At 45.7% G+C, this 17156-nt stretch overlaps 1 protein-coding gene across 1 annotated transcript in view; it reads left to right on the top strand.

The window, feature by feature from the left end:
• prkcg (protein kinase C, gamma) overlaps nucleotides 1–17156 on the top strand; it is a 74118-nt gene that overhangs the window by 37372 nt on the left and 19590 nt on the right. Inside the window, exons 11-13 of the mRNA XM_041232505.1 lie at nucleotides 375–466; nucleotides 1816–1878; nucleotides 15344–15482. Coding sequence (XP_041088439.1) covers nucleotides 375–466; nucleotides 1816–1878; nucleotides 15344–15482 — 294 coding nt within the window. The remainder of the gene's footprint in view (nucleotides 1–374; nucleotides 467–1815; nucleotides 1879–15343; nucleotides 15483–17156) is intronic.

Here is a 17156-nt window from a genome sequence, read left to right as displayed (position 1 = left end):
ATTCTAAAATGTTTTAAAAAATATCTGACTCTATTCAAATTCAAATAGGCTTTATCGACAAGTCATACAAGCATTACTAAAGTTAATATAGCGGGTGTACAGGAATATTGACCATTTCTTTATACTAAAACTCCCAGTTTGAACAGAGCAGATGTATTGAAAGCCTCTACTCTGCACTTCCAAGGAGGAGGCTGCAGGCTTTGATCTCACACTGGGCACATGTTTCTCACACCTCTTTCTCTCCCCCCTCACTGTCTCCCTATCCTCCCCTCTCCCCCCTCGCTGTCTCTCTTTCTCCCTATCCTCCCCTCTCCCCCCTCGCTGTCTCTCTTTCTTCCTATCCTCCCCTCTCTCTCTTCTCTACTCCCTCTCAGGATCGCTTGTACTTTGTCATGGAGTATGTGAACGGTGGAGACCTCATGTATCACATCCAGCAAGTCGGGAAATTCAAAGAGCCGCACGCAGCGTGAGTCTGTCTGTCTGTCTGTCTGATTGTGTGTATGGGTGTGTCTGTCTCTGTGTGTGGCTGTGTCTGTATGTGTGTGTCTGTATCTTTAAGTATGTGTGTCTGTGTCTTTCTGTCTGTCTATATGTCTGTATCTCTGTATATCTGTGAGTCTGTCACATATTAACTCTCTCTTCTTCCCTGTCTCTCCCCATCTCCTCTCTCCTCTCTCCCCCTCTTCTATCTTCTTTCTCCTCTTCCTCTTTCCTCCTGTCCTCTCTCCTCTCTCCTCTCTTCTCTCCCCCTCGCCTCTCTCCTCTCCCCTCTCCCCTCTCCTCTCTCCTCTCTCTCCCTCTCCTCTCTCATCTCCCCCTCTCCTCTCTTCCTCCCTCTCCTCTCTCCTCTCTCCTCTCGCTCTCTTCCCTCTCCTCTCTCCTCTCTTCTCTCGCTCTCTCTCCTCCCCTCTCTCTCTCTCCTCTCTCCCTCTCTCTCTCTCCCTCTCTCCTCTCTCTCTCTCTCTCCCCTCTCCTCTCTCCTCTCTCTCTCTCCTCTCCTCTCTCCTCTCCTCTCTCTCCTCTCTCCCTCCTCTCCTCCTCTCCTCCTATCCTCTCTCTACGTCTCTCCTCTCCTCCTCTCTCTCTCTCTCTCTCTCTCTCTCTCTCGTCTCTCCTCTCTCTCTCTCTCTCCTCTCTCGTCTCTCTCTCTCCTCTCTCTCCTCTCTCCTCTCCTCTCTCCTCTCTCTCTCTCTCTCTCCTCTCTCTCTCTCCTCTCCTCTCTCTACTCTCTCGTCTCTCCTCTCCTCTCTCTCCTCTCTCCTCTCTCCTCTCCTCTCTCTCTCTCTCCTCTCTCTCTCTCTCTCCTCTCTCTCTCTCCTCTCTCTCTCCTCTCTCCCCTCTCTCCTCTCCTCTCCTCTCTCCTCTCCTCCTCTCTCTCTCTCTCTCTCTCTCTCTCTCTCTCTCTCTCTCTCTCTCTCTCTCTCTCTCTCTCTCTCTCTCTCCTCTCCTCTCTCTCCTCTCTCCTCTCCTCTCTCTCTCTCCTCTCTCTCTCCTCTCTCTCTCTCTCTCTCCTCTCTCTCTCTCTCTCCTCTCTCTCCTCTCTCCTCTCTCTCTCCTCTCTCCTCTCTCCTCTCTCTCCTCTCTCTCTCCTCTCTCTCCTCTCTCCTCTCTCCTCTCTCTCCTCTCTCCTCTCTCTCTCCTCTCTCTCCTCTCTCTCTCCTCTCTCTCTCTCTCTCTCTCTCTCTCTCTCTCCTCTCTCTCTCTCTTCTCTCTCTCTCTCTCCTCTCTCTCTCTCCTCTCTCTCTCCTCTCTCTCTCTCTCTCTCTCCTCTCTCTCTCTCTCTCTCTCTCTCCTCTCTCTCTCGTCTCTCCTCAGGTTTTATGCTGCTGAGATTGCTGTTGGTTTGTTTTTCTTACACAATAAAGGAGTTATCTACAGGTCAGTGTTGAATGCCATCTTATTGAAAAATTAACATTTTTTTGAAGTTTAACAATACAGTCTTAGTTTCTGAGATTTATAAATGGTTTATCCCAGGTGTGTAGAGTGTCTCTTATATAAACTAATCCCTGGTGTGTCTGTGTCTCTTATATAAACTAATCCCTGGTGTGTCTGTGCTTCTTATATTAACTAATCCCTGGTGTGTCTGTGCTTCTTATGTGTCTGTGTCTCTTATATTAACTATTCCCTGGTGTGTCTGTGTCTCTTATATAAACTAATCCCTGGTGTGTCTGTGTCTCTTATATAAACTAATCCCTGGTGTGTCTGTGTCTCTTATATAAACTAATCCCTGGTGTGTCTGTGTCTCTTATATAAACTAATCCCTGGTGTGTCTGTGTCTCTTATATAGTCCCTGGTGTGTGTTTGTGGAGAGGTAATCCCTGGTGTGTAGAGGTTGTTTTGAAGCTGAAACCCTGGGATCCTTCAAGAAGCTGCTTGATGAGGGTGTCTGGTGATCAATAAGCTAATAACAACCAAATGAGCAAGATGGTGCGAATGGAGAGGTGTGTGTTTTGTAAACGTTCTTATGTTCTTATGGTGGAGAGGTGTGTGTTTGTGGAGCAGTGTGTGTCCTCTAGAGAGTTGTGTGAAAGTGGAGAGGTGTGTGTTTGTGGAGAGGTGTGTGTTTGTGGAGAGGTGTGTGTTTGTGGAGAGGTGTGTGTTTGTGGAGAGGTGTGTGTTTGTGGAGAGGTGTGTGTTTGTGGAGAGGTGTGTGTTTGTGGAGAGGTGTGTGATAGTGGAGAGGTGTGTGTTTGTGGAGAGGTGTGTGATAGTGGAGAGGTGTGTGATTGTGGAGAGGTGTGTGTTTGTGGAGAGGTGTGTGTTTGTGGAGAGGTGTGTGTTTGTGGAGAGGTGTGTGTTTGTGGAGAGGTGTGTGATAGTGGAGAGGTGTGTGTTTGTGGAGAGGTGTGTGTTTGTGGAGAGGTGTGTGTTTGTGGAGAGGTGTGTGTTTGTGGAGAGGTGTGTGTTTGTGGAGAGGTGTGTGTTTGTGGAGAGGTGTGTGTTTGTGGAGAGGTGTGTGTTTGTGGAGAGGTGTGTGTTTGTGGAGAGGTGTGTGTTAGTGGAGAGGTGTGTGTTTGTGGAGAGGTGTGTGTTTGTGGAGAGGTGTGTGTTTGTGGAGAGGTGTGTGATAGTGGAGAGGTGTGTGTTTGTGGAGAGGTGTGTGTTAGTGGAGAGGTGTGTGTTTGTGGAGAGGTGTGTGTTTGTGGAGAGGTGTGTGTTGGAGAGGTGTGTGGTTGTGGAGAGGTGTGTGTTTGTGGAGAGGTGTGTGATAGTGGAGAGGTGTGTGGTTGTGGAGAGGTGTGTGTTTGTGGAGAGGTGTGTGATAGTGGAGACGTGTGTGGTTGTGGAGAGGTGTGTGTTTGTGGAGAGGTGTGTGATAGTGGAGAGGTGTGTGGTTGTATATTGGAGAGGTGTGTGTTTGTGGAGAGGTGTGTGTTTGTGGAGAGGTGTGTGATAGTGGAGAGGTGTGTGTTTGTGGAGAGGTGTGTGTTTGTGGAGAGGTGTGTGTTTGTGGAGAGGTGTGTGTTTGTGGAGAGGTGTGTGTTTGTGGAGAGGTGTGTGATAGTGGAGAGGTGTGTGATTGTGGAGAGGTGTGTGTTTGTGGAGAGGTGTGTGTTTGTGGAGAGGTGTGTGTTTGTGGAGAGGTGTGTGTTTGTGGAGAGGTGTGTGATATTGGAGAGGTGTGTGTTTGTGGAGAGGTGTGTGGAGAGTGGAGAGGTGTGTGTGTGTGTGGAGAGGTGTGTGTTTGTGGAGAGGTGTGTGTTTGTGGAGAGGTGTGTGATAGTGGAGAGGTGTGTGGTTGTGGAGAGGTGTGTGTTTGTGGAGAGGTGTGTGTTTGTGGAGAGGTGTGTGATAGTGGAGACGTGTGTGTTTGTGGAGAGGTGTGTGTTTGTGGAGAGGTGTGTGTTTGTGGAGAGGTGTGTGATAGTGGAGAGGTGTGGAGAGGTGTGTGTTTGTGGAGAGGTGTGTGTGGAGAGGTTGTGGAGAGGTGTGTGTTTGTGGAGAGGTGTGTGTTTGTGGAGAGGTGTGTGATTGTGGAGAGGTGTGTGTGGAGAGGTTGTGGAGAGGTGTGTGTTTGTGGAGAGGTGTGTGTTTGTGGAGAGGTGTGTGTTTGTGGAGTGGAGAGGTGTGTGATAGTGGAGAGGTGTGTGTTTGTGGAGAGGTGTGTGATAGTGGAGAGGTGTGTGTTTGTGGAGAGGTGTGTGTTTGTGGAGAGGTGTGTGGAGAGGTGTGTGTTTGTGGAGAGGTGTGTGTTTGTGGAGAGGTGTGTGTTTGTGGAGAGGTGTGTGTTTGTGGAGAGGTGTGTGTTAGTGGAGAGGTGTGTGATAGTGGAGAGGTGTGTGTGTTTGTGGAGAGGTGTGTGATAGTGGAGAGGTGTGTGTTTGTGGAGAGGTGTGTGATAGTGGAGAGGTGTGTGGTTGTGGAGAGGTGTGTGTTTGTGGAGAGGTGTGTGATAGTGGAGAGGTGTGTGATAGTGGAGAGGTGTGTGTTTGTGGAGAGGTGTGTGTTTGTGGAGAGGTGTGTGTTTGTTGGAGAGGTGTGTGGTTGTGGAGAGGTGTGTGTTTGTGGAGAGGTGTGTGATAGTGGAGAGGTGTGTGTTTGTGGAGAGGTGTGTGGAGAGGTGTGTGTTTGTGGAGAGGTGTGTGATAGTGGAGAGGTGTGTGGTGGAGAGGTGTGTGTTTGTGGAGAGGTGTGTGTTAGTGGAGAGGTGTGTGTTTGTGGAGAGGTGTGTGAGTGGAGAGGTGTGTGTGGAGAGGTGTGTGTGGAGAGGTGTGTGATAGTGGAGAGGTGTGTGATTGTGGAGAGGTGTGTGTGTGGAGAGGTGTGTGAGTGGAGAGGTGTGTGATTGTGGAGAGGTGTGTGTTTGTGGAGAGGTGTGTGTTTGTGGAGAGGTGTGTGTTTGTGGAGAGGTGTGTGATTGTGTGGTTGTGGAGAGGTGTTTGTTTGTGGAGAGGTGTGTGATAGTGGAGAGGTGTGTGTTTGTGGAGAGGTGTGTGATAGTGGAGAGGTGTGTGGTTGTGGAGAGGTGTGTGTTTGTGGAGAGGTGTGTGTTAGTGGAGAGGTGTGTGTTTGTGTTTGTGGAGAGGTGTGTGTTTGTGGAGAGGTGTGTGGTTGTGGAGAGGTGTGTGTTTGTGGAGAGGTGTGTGATAGTGGAGAGGTGTGTGTTTGTGGAGAGGTGTGTGATAGTGGAGAGGTGTGTGATTGTGGAGAGGTGTGTGTTTGTAGTGATAGTGGAGAGGTGTGTGTTTGTGGAGGTGTGTGAATAGTGGAGGTGTGTGATAGTGGAGAGGTGTGTGTTTGTGGAGAGGTGTGTGTTTGTGGAGAGGTGTGTGTTTGTGGAGAGGTGTGTGATAGTGGAGAGGTGTGTGGTTGTGTGAGAGGTGTGTGTTTGTGGAGAGGTGTGTGATAGTGGAGAGGTGTGTGTTTGTGGAGAGGTGTGTGTAGTGGAGAGGTGTGTGATTGTGGAGAGGTGTGTGTTTGTGGAGAGGTGTGTGATAGTGGAGAGGTGTGTGTTTGTGGAGAGGTGTGTGTTTGTGGAGAGGTGTGTGATTGTGGAGAGGTGTGTGTTTGTGGAGAGGTGTGTGTTTGTGGAGAGGTGTGTGTTTGTGGAGAGGTGTGTGTTTGTGGAGAGGTGTGTGTTTGTGGAGAGGTGTGTGTTTGTGGAGAGGTGTGTGTTTGTGGAGAGGTGTGTGTTTGTGGAGAGGTGTGTGATAGTGGAGAGGTGTGTGTTTGTGGAGAGGTGTGTGTTTGTGGAGAGGTGTGTGTGTGTTTGTGGAGAGGTGTGTGTTTGTGGAGAGGTGTGTGTGGAGAGGTGTGTGGAGAGGTGTGTGTGTGTGTTTGTGGAGAGGTGTGTGATAGTGGAGAGGTGTGTGTTTGTGGAGAGGTGTTTGTTTGTGGAGAGGTGTGTGTTTGTGGAGAGGTGTGTGTTTGTGGAGAGGTGTGTGATAGTGGAGAGGTGTGTGTTTGTGGAGAGGTGTGTGTTTGTGTGAGAGGTGTGTGTTTGTGGAGAGGTGTGTGTTTGTGTGGTTGGAGAGGTGTGTGATAGTGGAGAGGTGTGTGATTGTGGAGAGGTGTGTGTTTGTGGAGAGGTGTGTGATAGTGGAGAGGTGTGTGTTTGTGGAGAGGTGTGTGATAGTGGAGAGGTGTGTGGAGAGGTGTGTGGAGAGGTGTGTGTTTGTGGAGAGGTGTGTGATGTGTGGAGAGGTGTGTGTTTGTGGAGAGGTGTGTGATAGTGGAGAGGTGTGTGTTTGTGGAGAGGTGTGTGTTTGTGGAGAGGTGTGTGATAGTGGAGAGGTGTGTGTTTGTGGAGAGGTGTTTGTTTGTGGAGAGGTGTGTGATAGTGGAGAGGTGTGTGTTGTGTGGGAGAGGTGTGTGATAGTGGAGAGGTGTGTGGTTGTGGAGAGGTGTGTGTTTGTGGAGAGGTGTGTGATAGTGGAGAGGTGTGTGTTTGTGGAGAGGTGTGTGATAGTGGAGAGGTGTGTGTTTGTGGAGAGGTGTGTGTTTGTGGAGAGGTGTGTGTTTGTGGAGAGGTGTGTGATAGTGGAGAGGTGTGTGTGGAGAGTTGTGGAGAGGTGTGTGTTTGTGGAGAGGTGTGTGATAGTGGAGAGGTGTGTGTTTGTGGAGAGGTGTGTGTTTGTGGAGAGGTGTGTGATAGTGGAGAGGTGTGTGTTTGTGGAGAGGTGTGTGTTTGTGGAGAGGTGTGTGATAGTGGAGAGGTGTGTGTTTGTGGAGAGAGGTGTGTGTTTGTGGAGAGGTGTGTGTTTGTGGAGAGGTGTGTGTTTGTGGAGAGGTGTGTGATAGTGGAGAGGTGTGTGTTTGTGGAGAGGTGTGTGTTTGTGGAGAGGTGTGTGTTTGTGGAGAGGTGTGTGATAGTGGAGAGGTGTGTGTTTGTGGAGAGGTGTGTGTTTGTGGAGAGGTGTGTGATATGTGGAGAGGTGTGTGTTTGTGGAGAGGTGTGTGATTGTGGAGAGGTGTGTGTTTGTGGAGAGGTGTGTGTTTGTGGAGAGGTGTGTGATAGTGGAGAGGTGTGTGTTTGTGGAGAGGTGTGTGAGAGGTAGTGGAGAGGTGTGTGTTTGTGGAGAGGTGTGTGATAGTGGAGAGGTGTGTGATAGTGGAGAGGTGTGTGTTTGTGGAGAGGTGTGTGTTTGTGGAGAGGTGTGTGTTTGTGGAGAGGTGTGTGTGGAGAGGTGTGTGGAGAGGTGTGTGATAGTGGAGAGGTGTGTGTTTGTGGAGAGGTGTGTGTTTGTGGAGAGGTGTGTGATTGTGGAGAGGTGTGTGTTTGTGGAGAGGTGTGTGTTAGTGGAGAGGTGTGTGATTGTGGAGAGGTGTGTGTTTGTGGAGAGGTGTGTGTTTGTGGAGAGGTGTGTGATAGTGGAGAGGTGTGTTGTTGTGGAGAGGTGTTTGTTTGTGGAGAAGTGTGTGATATTGGAGAGGTGTGTGGTTGTGGAGAGTTGTGTGTTTGTGGAGAGGTGTGTGATAGTGGAGAGGTGTGTGGTTGTGGAGAGGTGTGTGTTTGTGGAGAGGTGTGTGATAGTGGAGAGGTGTGTGTTTGTGGAGAGGTGTGTGATTGTGGAGAGGTGTGTGATTGTGGAGAGGTGTGTGTTTGTGGAGAGGTGTGTGATATTGGAGAGGTGTGTGGTTGTCTAGAGATGTTTTTTTGTGGAGAGGTATGTGAAGCTGGAATTCAAAGGGGGGATGTAGTCTGCATCTAATCAGAGAGTTTCTTGCTAAAACAAAAGTAAAGTGATTGGTTTTTTCCCTTTACATTGTTACATTGTTTGTTAGCTTTGGATAATATTTATTGAAAAGAGGCTCAATCAGTGAGATCTTCAGTGATCAGGAGAGATGGAGATTGACAAATTTGTTCAGTAATCTCAGTGGGGCGGTCCCCGTAAAGCCTTTCACTGGGACGCGGAAAGGAATTATTATAATAATCTCTGTTTTTCTGTCTTTATTTCACTTTTTAATCTCTCAATGGGTGAATTTAAAATTGTGAGTTTAAATATTAATGGGTGTAGAGATGTGCTAAAAAAGACCTGCACTACACTAAGAAACTCATATTCAGGGCCTTAGCCAGCCATGAATAATCGTGAGGGACTTGTCTGTGCACCCAACACTAAAGTTTTTATAACCGAAGAAAAAAGCTAGAAGGACATTATTACATCTTGTTTATTCAAATAGAAAAGTTTTGTTAACAGGTTAACAGGTTTGAATAAGATACTGTTAGAGAATGGGGAGGGGATGTTGTTTAAAGACTTGGGAAGGGAAGTTGTTTTAAGTCACAGGTCGTCTCTGAGTGCAGGATTAGCAGTTTGATTCTAAACCTCTTTCCCTTACCATCGATGAGGTAGTTAAAGGACGCCTGCTCTTAGTACAGGTGCTAATTGAGCAGAAGATGCTTGCTGTTATAAATATTTACACACCCACCGATGGTAGGGAAAGAGTAGCATTTTTACAGACTTTAGACAATGCCCAGGCAGACTGCCAGCCAGACAAATATCTTTTTCTGGCCGGATAATGACAAGGTGGATAGAAATCACACTGAGCCATATGCACAGTCTACCAGAGAGCTGCATAGGATTTTAGAGAAAATATGAAATGCAAGATGTATGGAAACATTTTCACATGAATAAAAGGCAGTGCACATGGGTAAAGGTCAGGGGTAATGCCCTCACTCTGGCCAGATTAGACCAGTCTTACTGTTTTAAACATCCTTTTGCAATTTAAAATCCTGTTTTATCCCCTCTACTGGCTTATCTGATCACTGCTGGATAGTCTCCAGTTTTTAATCCCCTCTTTAAAGACCAATAGTGCCTGTTGGCATTTAACACACTTTTGACATGCTTGATGTAATCTGGTGTTTTAGTGGTGTCCTATGTGATAACAAAGTCATGATAACGAACTAAGCATCAATCTTTAATTGTTGAGTTATCTGATCTCTGTTTAAACTATTAAGGTTATTTGATTTTGTGGAAATGTTTTTGTTTTTGTTGTACTGTCTAATTTAATTGAAAATAAAGTGTGGGTAAAAGTGAAATATCTCTCTCTCTCACTCTCCCTGCCTCTCTCGCAGTCAAAATAAAATTAGAAAAAAGTCTTATGGCATGAAAATAGAATTACATTTTCCCATAGCACTTAAACAACAAAGATCAATAGAGACACAATACAAACAGATAACACCCCTCCCCCGCTTGTTCCCCTTTCCTTTTGCCCCTCCCTCCCCATATGCATCCAGCCCATTACCACCCCCCAGCCCTTTCCATATTTGCAGTATCAATCATGAACAATAATGTGTGTTCCCTGTACAGAGTGTCTAGGCTGTTTTTCTCAGGCTGTGGCAGCTACATACTGGGCAGTGAGCTATGCTGTCTGCTGCTGTTCTCCCACAGGGCTGATATTTATTCTGTGTCAGTGAGTAAAGAGAATTCTGTTGCTTGATTGGCCGATTTGGGGAAGAACGTGTCCCTAGTTTGTTTGATTTGGGGGCAGTGTAACAGTGTCCCGATCTCTCCCAGATCACAGTGACAGCACAGCCTCTTTTATTGGTTATCCAAGATTTTTTATGCTGGTCAGTTGGTCCCTGAGTCTGTATTTGGTCAAGATCTGCCTTTGTTTAGTATTTTTAACCCTGACAAGATATTCTGCCAGGGTAAACTATTTTTTTAGGGCCAGATATCATTCTAGTTTATTATGTGATTTAATTTCATTTTTCCAATGGGATTTATGTTTGTTTTCCAAGTTTAAATAATTTTTTTCTCATTTTTGATGCTGGGAGTTTTTTGCTGGAGTTGTCCTGAAGCTCTCTCATGTTAATTTGGTTGAACATAAAAACATAAGAACATAAGAAAGTTTACAAACGAGAGGAGGCGATTTGGCCCATCTTGCTCGTTTGGTTGTTAGTAGCTTATTGATCCCAGAATCTCATCAAGCAGCTTCTTGAAGGATCCCAGGGTGTCAGCTTCAATAACATTATAGGGGAGTTGATTCCAGACCCTCACAATTCTCTGTGTAAAAAAGTGCCTCCTATTTTCTGTTCTGAATGCCCCTTTGTCTAATGTCCATTTGTGACCCCTGGTCCTTGTTTCTTTTTTCAGGCTGAAAAAGTCCCTTCGGTCGACACTGTCAATACCTTTTAGAATTTTGAATGCTTGAATTAGGTCGCCACGTAGTCTTCTTTGTTCAAGACTGAACAGATTCAATTCTTTTAGCCTGTCTGCATATGACATGCCTTTTAAGCCCGGAATAATTCTGGTCGCTCTTCTTTGCACTCTTTCTAGAGCAGCAATATCTTTTTTATAGCGAGGTGACCAGAACTGCACACAATATTCAAGATGAGGTCTTACTAGTGCATTGTACAGTTTTAACATTACTTCCCTTGATTTAAATTCAACACTTTTCACAATGTATCTGAGCATCTTGTTAGCCTTTTTTATAGCTTCCCCACATTGTCTAGATGAAGACATTTCTGAGTCAACAAAAACTCCCAGGTCTTTTTCATAGATTCCTTCTCCAATTTCAGTATCTCCCATATGATATTCATAATGCATATTTTTATTTCCAGCGTGCAGTACCTTACACTTCTCTCTATTAAATGTAATTTGCCATGTGTCTGCCCAGTTCTGAATCTTGTCTAGATCATTTTGAATGACCTTTGCTGCTACAACAGTGTTTGCCACTCCTCCTACCTTTGTGTCGTCTGCAAATTTAACAAGTTTGCTTACTATACCAGAATCTAAATCATTAATGTAGATTAGGAATAGCAGAGGACCTAATACTGATCCCTGTGGTACACCACTGGTTACCACACTCCATTCTGAGGTTTCTCCTCTAATCAGTACTTTCTGTTTTCTACATGTTAACCACTCCCTAATCCATGTACATGTGTTTCCTTGAATCCCAACTGCGTTCAGTTTGAGAATTAATCTTTTGTGCGGGACTTTGTCAAAAGCTTTCTGGAAATCTAAATAAACCATGTCATATGCTTTGCAATTACCCATTAGCGATGTTGCATCCTCAAAAAAAATCAAGCAAGTTAGTTACACACGATCTCCCTTTCCTAAAACCATGTTGACTGTCTCCCAGGACCCTGTTACCATATAGGTAATTTTCCATTTTGGATCTTATTATAGTTTCCATAAGTTTGCATATAATAGAAGTCAGGCTTACTGGTCTGTAGTTACCTGGTTCAGTTTAGTTTCCCTTTTTGTGGATCGGTATTGCGTTTGCAATTTTCCAGTCTGTCGGTACCACCCCTGTGTCAAGAGACTGCTGCATGATCTTGGTTAGCGGTTTGTAAATAACTTCTTTCATTTCTTTGAGTACTACTGGGAGGATCTCATCCGGCCCAGGGGATTTGTTTATTTTAAGAGCTCCTAGTCCCTTTAACACTTCTGCCTCAGTTATGCTAAAGTTATTTAAAACTGGATAGGAACTGGATGACATGTGGAGCATGTTGTCAGTATCTTCCTTTGTAAAAACTTGTGAAAGGTAATCATTTAATATATTTGCTATTTTTTTTTCTTCATCTACGATTTTGCCATTTGTATCTCTTAAACATTTAATCTCCTCTTTGAATGTTCTCTTGCTGTTGTAATATTGGAAAAACATTTTGGAATTGGTTTTAGCTCCCTTAGCAATGTTCATTTCTATTTCTCTCTTGGCCTTTCTAACTTCCTTTTTGACTTGCATTTGCAGTTCCGTGTACTCTTTCTGTGTACTTTCTTTTTGGTCCTTTTTTAATGCTCTGTAAAGTGCCTTTTTTCACTGAATATTTTTTAATTGATCTATTAAACCATTTTGGCAATTTAGTTTTACATTTAGATTTGTCTACTTTAGGGATGTAATTGTTTTGCTCCTCTAGTACTACATTTTTGAAGAACAACCATCCTTCTTCTGTGGGTGTTTTCTCTATTTTACTCCAATCTACTTCTGTTAGTCTCTGTTTCATACCTTCATAGTTTGCTTTTCTAAAATTGTAAGCCTTAGCTTTAGTCTTTTCTTTTGGGGTTTTAAAAAACACTTCAAATGAGACCATGTTGTGGTCTGAGTTTGCCAGTGGTTCTCTGACCTCTGTTTTAGTTATTCTGTCTTCGTTATTTGAAAAGACTAAATCAAGGCATGCCTCCTCTCTAGTTGGTGCCTTGACAAATTGTGTTAGGAAGCAGTCATTTGTCATTTCCACCATTTCAATTTCTTCCTTCATGCTACCCATCGGGTTTTCCCATTTTATATGGGGGAAGTTGAAATCCCCCATTAGTATGGCTTCTCCTTTGCTACATGCATTTCTAATGTCATTGTATAACAGATTATTTTGCTCACCGTCTGAATCTGGCGGTCTATAGCATGCTCCTATTATTATGCCTTTTGAATTTTTGTCCGTTATTCTGACCCATATTGATTCGGCTTTATTTTCTTTGTCCAGGTTTAACACCTGGGTTTCAAGACTGTTTCTTATATATAGCGCTACCCCTCCTCCTCTTCTGTCCTGCCTGTCTTTCCTATACAGTGTATACCCACAAATATTATATTCGTCCCCATCACTCTCAGACAACCACGTTTCTGTAAAACCTATCACATCATAGTTAATTGTTAGTGCAGTAGCTTCAAGTTCTAGAATTTTGTTTCTGATACTTCTAGCATTTAGATAAATACATTTAATGGTTGTCTTACCTGAGTTGTTGTTCTTGCTTTGATGCGGTCTCCCTTCTGGTTTTTTTTTTATTTCTCCCCCCTTCCTTTCTAGTTTAAATGCTTCTGAACCTGCTCGAGGATTGGTTCCCTTGTTATTTAAGTGCAGTCCGTCCCGTCTATACAGATAGTCCTCGTTGTAGAATGTGGTCCAATGATCAAGATAGGTGAAGCCTTGCCGTGTGCGCCATGCGTTTTGATTAATTATTTCCAGCTGTCCATATGGTCCTTTGCAAGGTGCTGGTAGTATACCAGAAAAGACCACAGTTTTGGTTTTCTCTTTTAATTTCCTTCCTAGCTCTCTGAATTTGTTTTGCAGGGATTTTGGTCTGTCTCTTCCAATGTTGTTTGTACCGATGTGGGCGACTACTACCGGGTCGTCTCCTGTTCGTTCCAGGAGCCTGTCCACGTTCTCAGTGATGTGCTTGACCGAGGCTCCCGGAAGGCAGCACACTGTTGTAGTAAGGGGGTCCAAACTGCGAATTGAACTTGCTGTGTTTCTCAATATGGAGTCCCCAACAATCATGACCTCCCTTCTTTTTGCTGTCTGGTCACCACTGTCAATAGGGTCCTGGATGTTGTTTCTTTCATTCTCTTGTTGTTGGTTCTGCTCATCAAAATTCTGAAGTGACTCAAATTTGTTGGTTGTTTTGATTTCTGGTGGTTGTGTTTGACGAAGTTTCTTTTTTTCCTTGCTTCTGCCTACCTGAACCCAGCTGTTCTGACCTTCTATCTCCCTGGTGGCTTTCAGTCTGTTAGGGGTGATGCAGACTTCCATGAATTGTGGGTGTGCCAGTTCCTCAAGATCCTGTTGCTGTCGCCCATCTTCCAGCTCCATTTCTAGCATACTTACAAGTTTATGCAAATCCTGGATCGCGCGGCACTTTACGCACACTTGGTTTAGCTCTGCTGGGTTTTCTTGGATTTCCCACATCAAGCAGGTGTCACAGATTACTGGCTTGAAGACCATGTTGAGGGTTTTTTTTTTTGAAGTTTAGTTTCTTCTGCAGTCGTCAACCTGCTTTCAAACTGCTTCTAAACTGCTCTGTACTTTTCCACGCCTGTACTTCTCCCACTCGCTGTCGCTTCCACTCGCTGTCGCTGGGAAGACTGCCTCGTTTAACTGCGTTGTTCTGCTGTGCTGTTGGCTCCTCCCCTCACCCGTGTCTCAGAACGGCGCTGAATTTGAATCAGCTGCTCCGAGTTTCACTTTGTTTGTTATCAGAAAAACACACGTGGCTGTCTGACTTTGAGCTGCTGCTGTGTTTCCCCAATGTCCTCTGTTTTCTGATTAAAGCAATTAAAGATGCAATTTCTCCTTTCTGCTTCGAAACTGCTCTGTACTTTTCCACGCCTGTACTTCTCCCACTCGCTGTTGCTTCCACTCGCTGTCACTGGGAAGACTGCCTTGGGCTGGGCTCCGCAGTGCTGTGTGCTGGTAGGACTGTGGACCAGTCTGCTGTAGATGGATCCAATAATTCAGCGCTCGTTTCTGTATGCAGTGGAGTAAGAGGACTTGACCCAGTTCAGCCCTGCAGACGCTGCTGGCTGCACTCCTATGAACCTGCAGTTTTCTGCAGAATTCTAAATGCAAATTTTCTGTTGGGTTTTGATCCCATTTGTTATAATCGGGGTTCATAAGGGGATCCCAAACTTCACTACCATGCGGAAGAATTGGCTGAATGACGCTGCAAAAAAAATATTGGTGGTTTAATTTTGTAAAGCTGATTTTTTTATCGCAAGCCCTTGTCTTTGAATGCATTTATAGCCAGGTTAAAACCCCCTGACGCTCTGATCAGAACCAGGTAGATGTAACTGGTGCTGCTCTAAGGTGAGAGTGAAGCGGTGCCAGTTTCCCTGAGATCTGGCTTTCTTCTGGTATATCATAGCTCTGGTCTTGTCCAGATTCCTCATGGCAGTGCCCTAGCAATGCCAGACTCCACTGCAGCCCCTGCTCTCTGGGCAACAGCAGGACCATGTCATCTGCGTAGAGCAGGGATTTAATTTCTTTGTCTTGTAAAGTGAGTCCAGGGGCTGCAGGCTGCTCCAGCAGCGTGGCCAATTCGTTAATGTAGATGTTGAGCTCAGACTGCAGCCCTGTCTCACTTCAAGACCTTGGATGAAAAACTCTGTCCTTCGGTTGCCTGTTTTCATACCGCACTTATTCTGTGTGCACATTGACTTAATGATGTCAGAGACTTTACCCCCTCACCACTTTCAAGAATTCAGGGGAATGACCTGGATGCCAAATTCAGTCAAATGCTTTTTTTAAATCTATAAAACATGCAAATGCTTTTCTTTCATTTTTGTGGTGGACATGTTTGTTAATAAGGGTGTGTAGGGTGTATATGGTCAGAGGTGCGGTGGTTTGGTAGAAAGCCAATCTGACTTACTCAGGACACTGTGTTCGGTAAGGAAGGACATTATTTGGCATTAATGATACTAGTTACTGCTCACACAGATACCTCTGTAATTGTTGGGGTCTAATTTGCCTCCACTTTTGTGAATTAGGTTTATAAGCCCTTGGTTCCATATGTCAGGGAAACAACCCGCGCACAAAATGAGGTTGAATAATTTGAGCAGGTCCTCCTGCAGCCTGAGAATGCTGTGTTTCAGCATGTCGTTGTTGATGCTGTCCGCTCGCAGGTTTTCCTGGGACTCTCTCTCTGCTGTCTCCCTCAGTCTCTCTCTCTCTCTCTCTCTCTCTCTTTCTCAGAGATCTGAAGTTGGACAATGTAATGCTGGACTCCGAGGGTCACATTAAGATCACCGATTTCGGGATGTGTAAGGAGGGGGTGATGGAGGGGGGCAGCACTCGGACATTCTGCGGGACTCCAGACTACATAGCACCTGAGGTGATCCCCCCCACTCCACTTTCTCTCCGTCCCTCCCTGTCTCTCTGTATCACCATCACCATATAACAATCTCACTGTCTCGCTATCCCTCCCTCTCCCTTTTTTCATGCCTCTCTCTTTCTTTTGTATTGCAAATTGTAGGTCTGTGAACTGGTGCGAGTGGTGTGGTAACAGAGTGAATGTACAAACAGTATTGTACTCCCAAAACGTCTGTGTTTATTATATAAAAACAAAAAGGGCTCCCCATCTACCAACGATGGTATCAGGGGGTTGTGGACGCGTGGTGGGTAATTCACTGACCCACAGGAAACAGAAGGACGTACTTGAAACACCACACAGGTGCCCAGTTTTATTTAGTTATTTATTTTTCTCTTTTAGCCCAGAGAGGGCACTGTTGTCCATGACCTGACTACCAGTGATGGTAGACAGGACCACAGGAACACCAATGTCAGTAAACATTCAACTGCGGGCGCAGGTGCTCAAAAGAATAATCAAAAACACAAAGAAAAAAGGGAAAATAAAACCCAGTAATAAAACTACAAAATAAAGGTGCTGCGGTGCTGCACAGGCAGCAACCCCTGGGGCGCGGTACCCGCATGGCGTGACGGGACCCGTTCCTAGCAGGCTGTTGAACGACAGCCTGTAGTCGGTACGGACAGACAGGGTTGACCAAGCTGTATCCCCGCTACCACTGACTTTTTGGTTCCTCTTTAGATTCCTTTCAGGGCTCCCGGATGTTCTCGGTACTGGAAAGACCTTCCAGAAGCTCGGAAATTCTCAAGAAAGTCCAGACCTGAGGGGCCGGCAAATCCTATGAGGGACCTAGGTCTCGAAGGTGGTGCGATGCCACGTGAGAGAGATCTATTGTCCCTTCTGAGACTCGCACCTTTTGGCGTCAGCACAGATATCCCCCTGTTACAGGGGGGTACAATGGGTTGCAGGAGAGGAAACGGAACAAGAAGTCGGACCTTGCACAGACTCTCTCCCGAAGCAGTGTGGTTTGGCGGGGTGCGTTCAGTGATGGGAGAGTCATGTTGGTAAGTCAAGTGACGTGGATACTGACGTCTGGCTCCATTCTACAGGACAAGGACCAGCACTATGAACGCACCAGAAGTCAGCACAGATCTCCCCCTGTTACAGGGGGGTACATGGCTGGTTTGCACACCAAAACAAAACAACAACAATAAATCCACAGTCCACACACCCTTGCACGAAATTGTGCTCTTCAAGCAGTGTGGTTGTGGTGATGCTGGTGTCGTCAGGTGAGGGTAGAGCTCAGTTGGTTGGGCTGGCTCTGGCTGCAGCCACTGGCTCCATTCTCCTCTACAAGAACAAACACGTAACAGAAACAAACAAACAAAAGCTCCAGCCATATGTTACGTTTCAGCACAAGGCCAGTACTCATGCATCGGTTTCTCTTTGTACTCCCCAACTCCTCCCTGCAAGCAGCTTCATGCTTCTTCCAAGATGGATGACTTCCAGTTTCCACCCACCATCGAGTTTATCCCTCTATGGGGAAGTGTACTACCATCCTTACACAGCGCCCTTTCTGGTCGGGAGGGAGATTTATAGCATCAATTCTTTCTCTCTTTATCATTTATAAGCATCACGTTCGTCTCTTGTTCATTTATTAATACGTGAATCACATCCCAACTAAGCGACACTGCTCTAGGT

Source organism: Polyodon spathula, chromosome 29, assembly GCF_017654505.1.
Source record: "Polyodon spathula isolate WHYD16114869_AA chromosome 29, ASM1765450v1, whole genome shotgun sequence".
Classification (NCBI taxonomy): Eukaryota; Metazoa; Chordata; class Actinopteri; order Acipenseriformes; family Polyodontidae; genus Polyodon; species Polyodon spathula.
The sequence above is the reverse complement of the archived record's forward strand: the minus strand, read 5'-3'. Positions and strand labels throughout refer to the sequence as shown.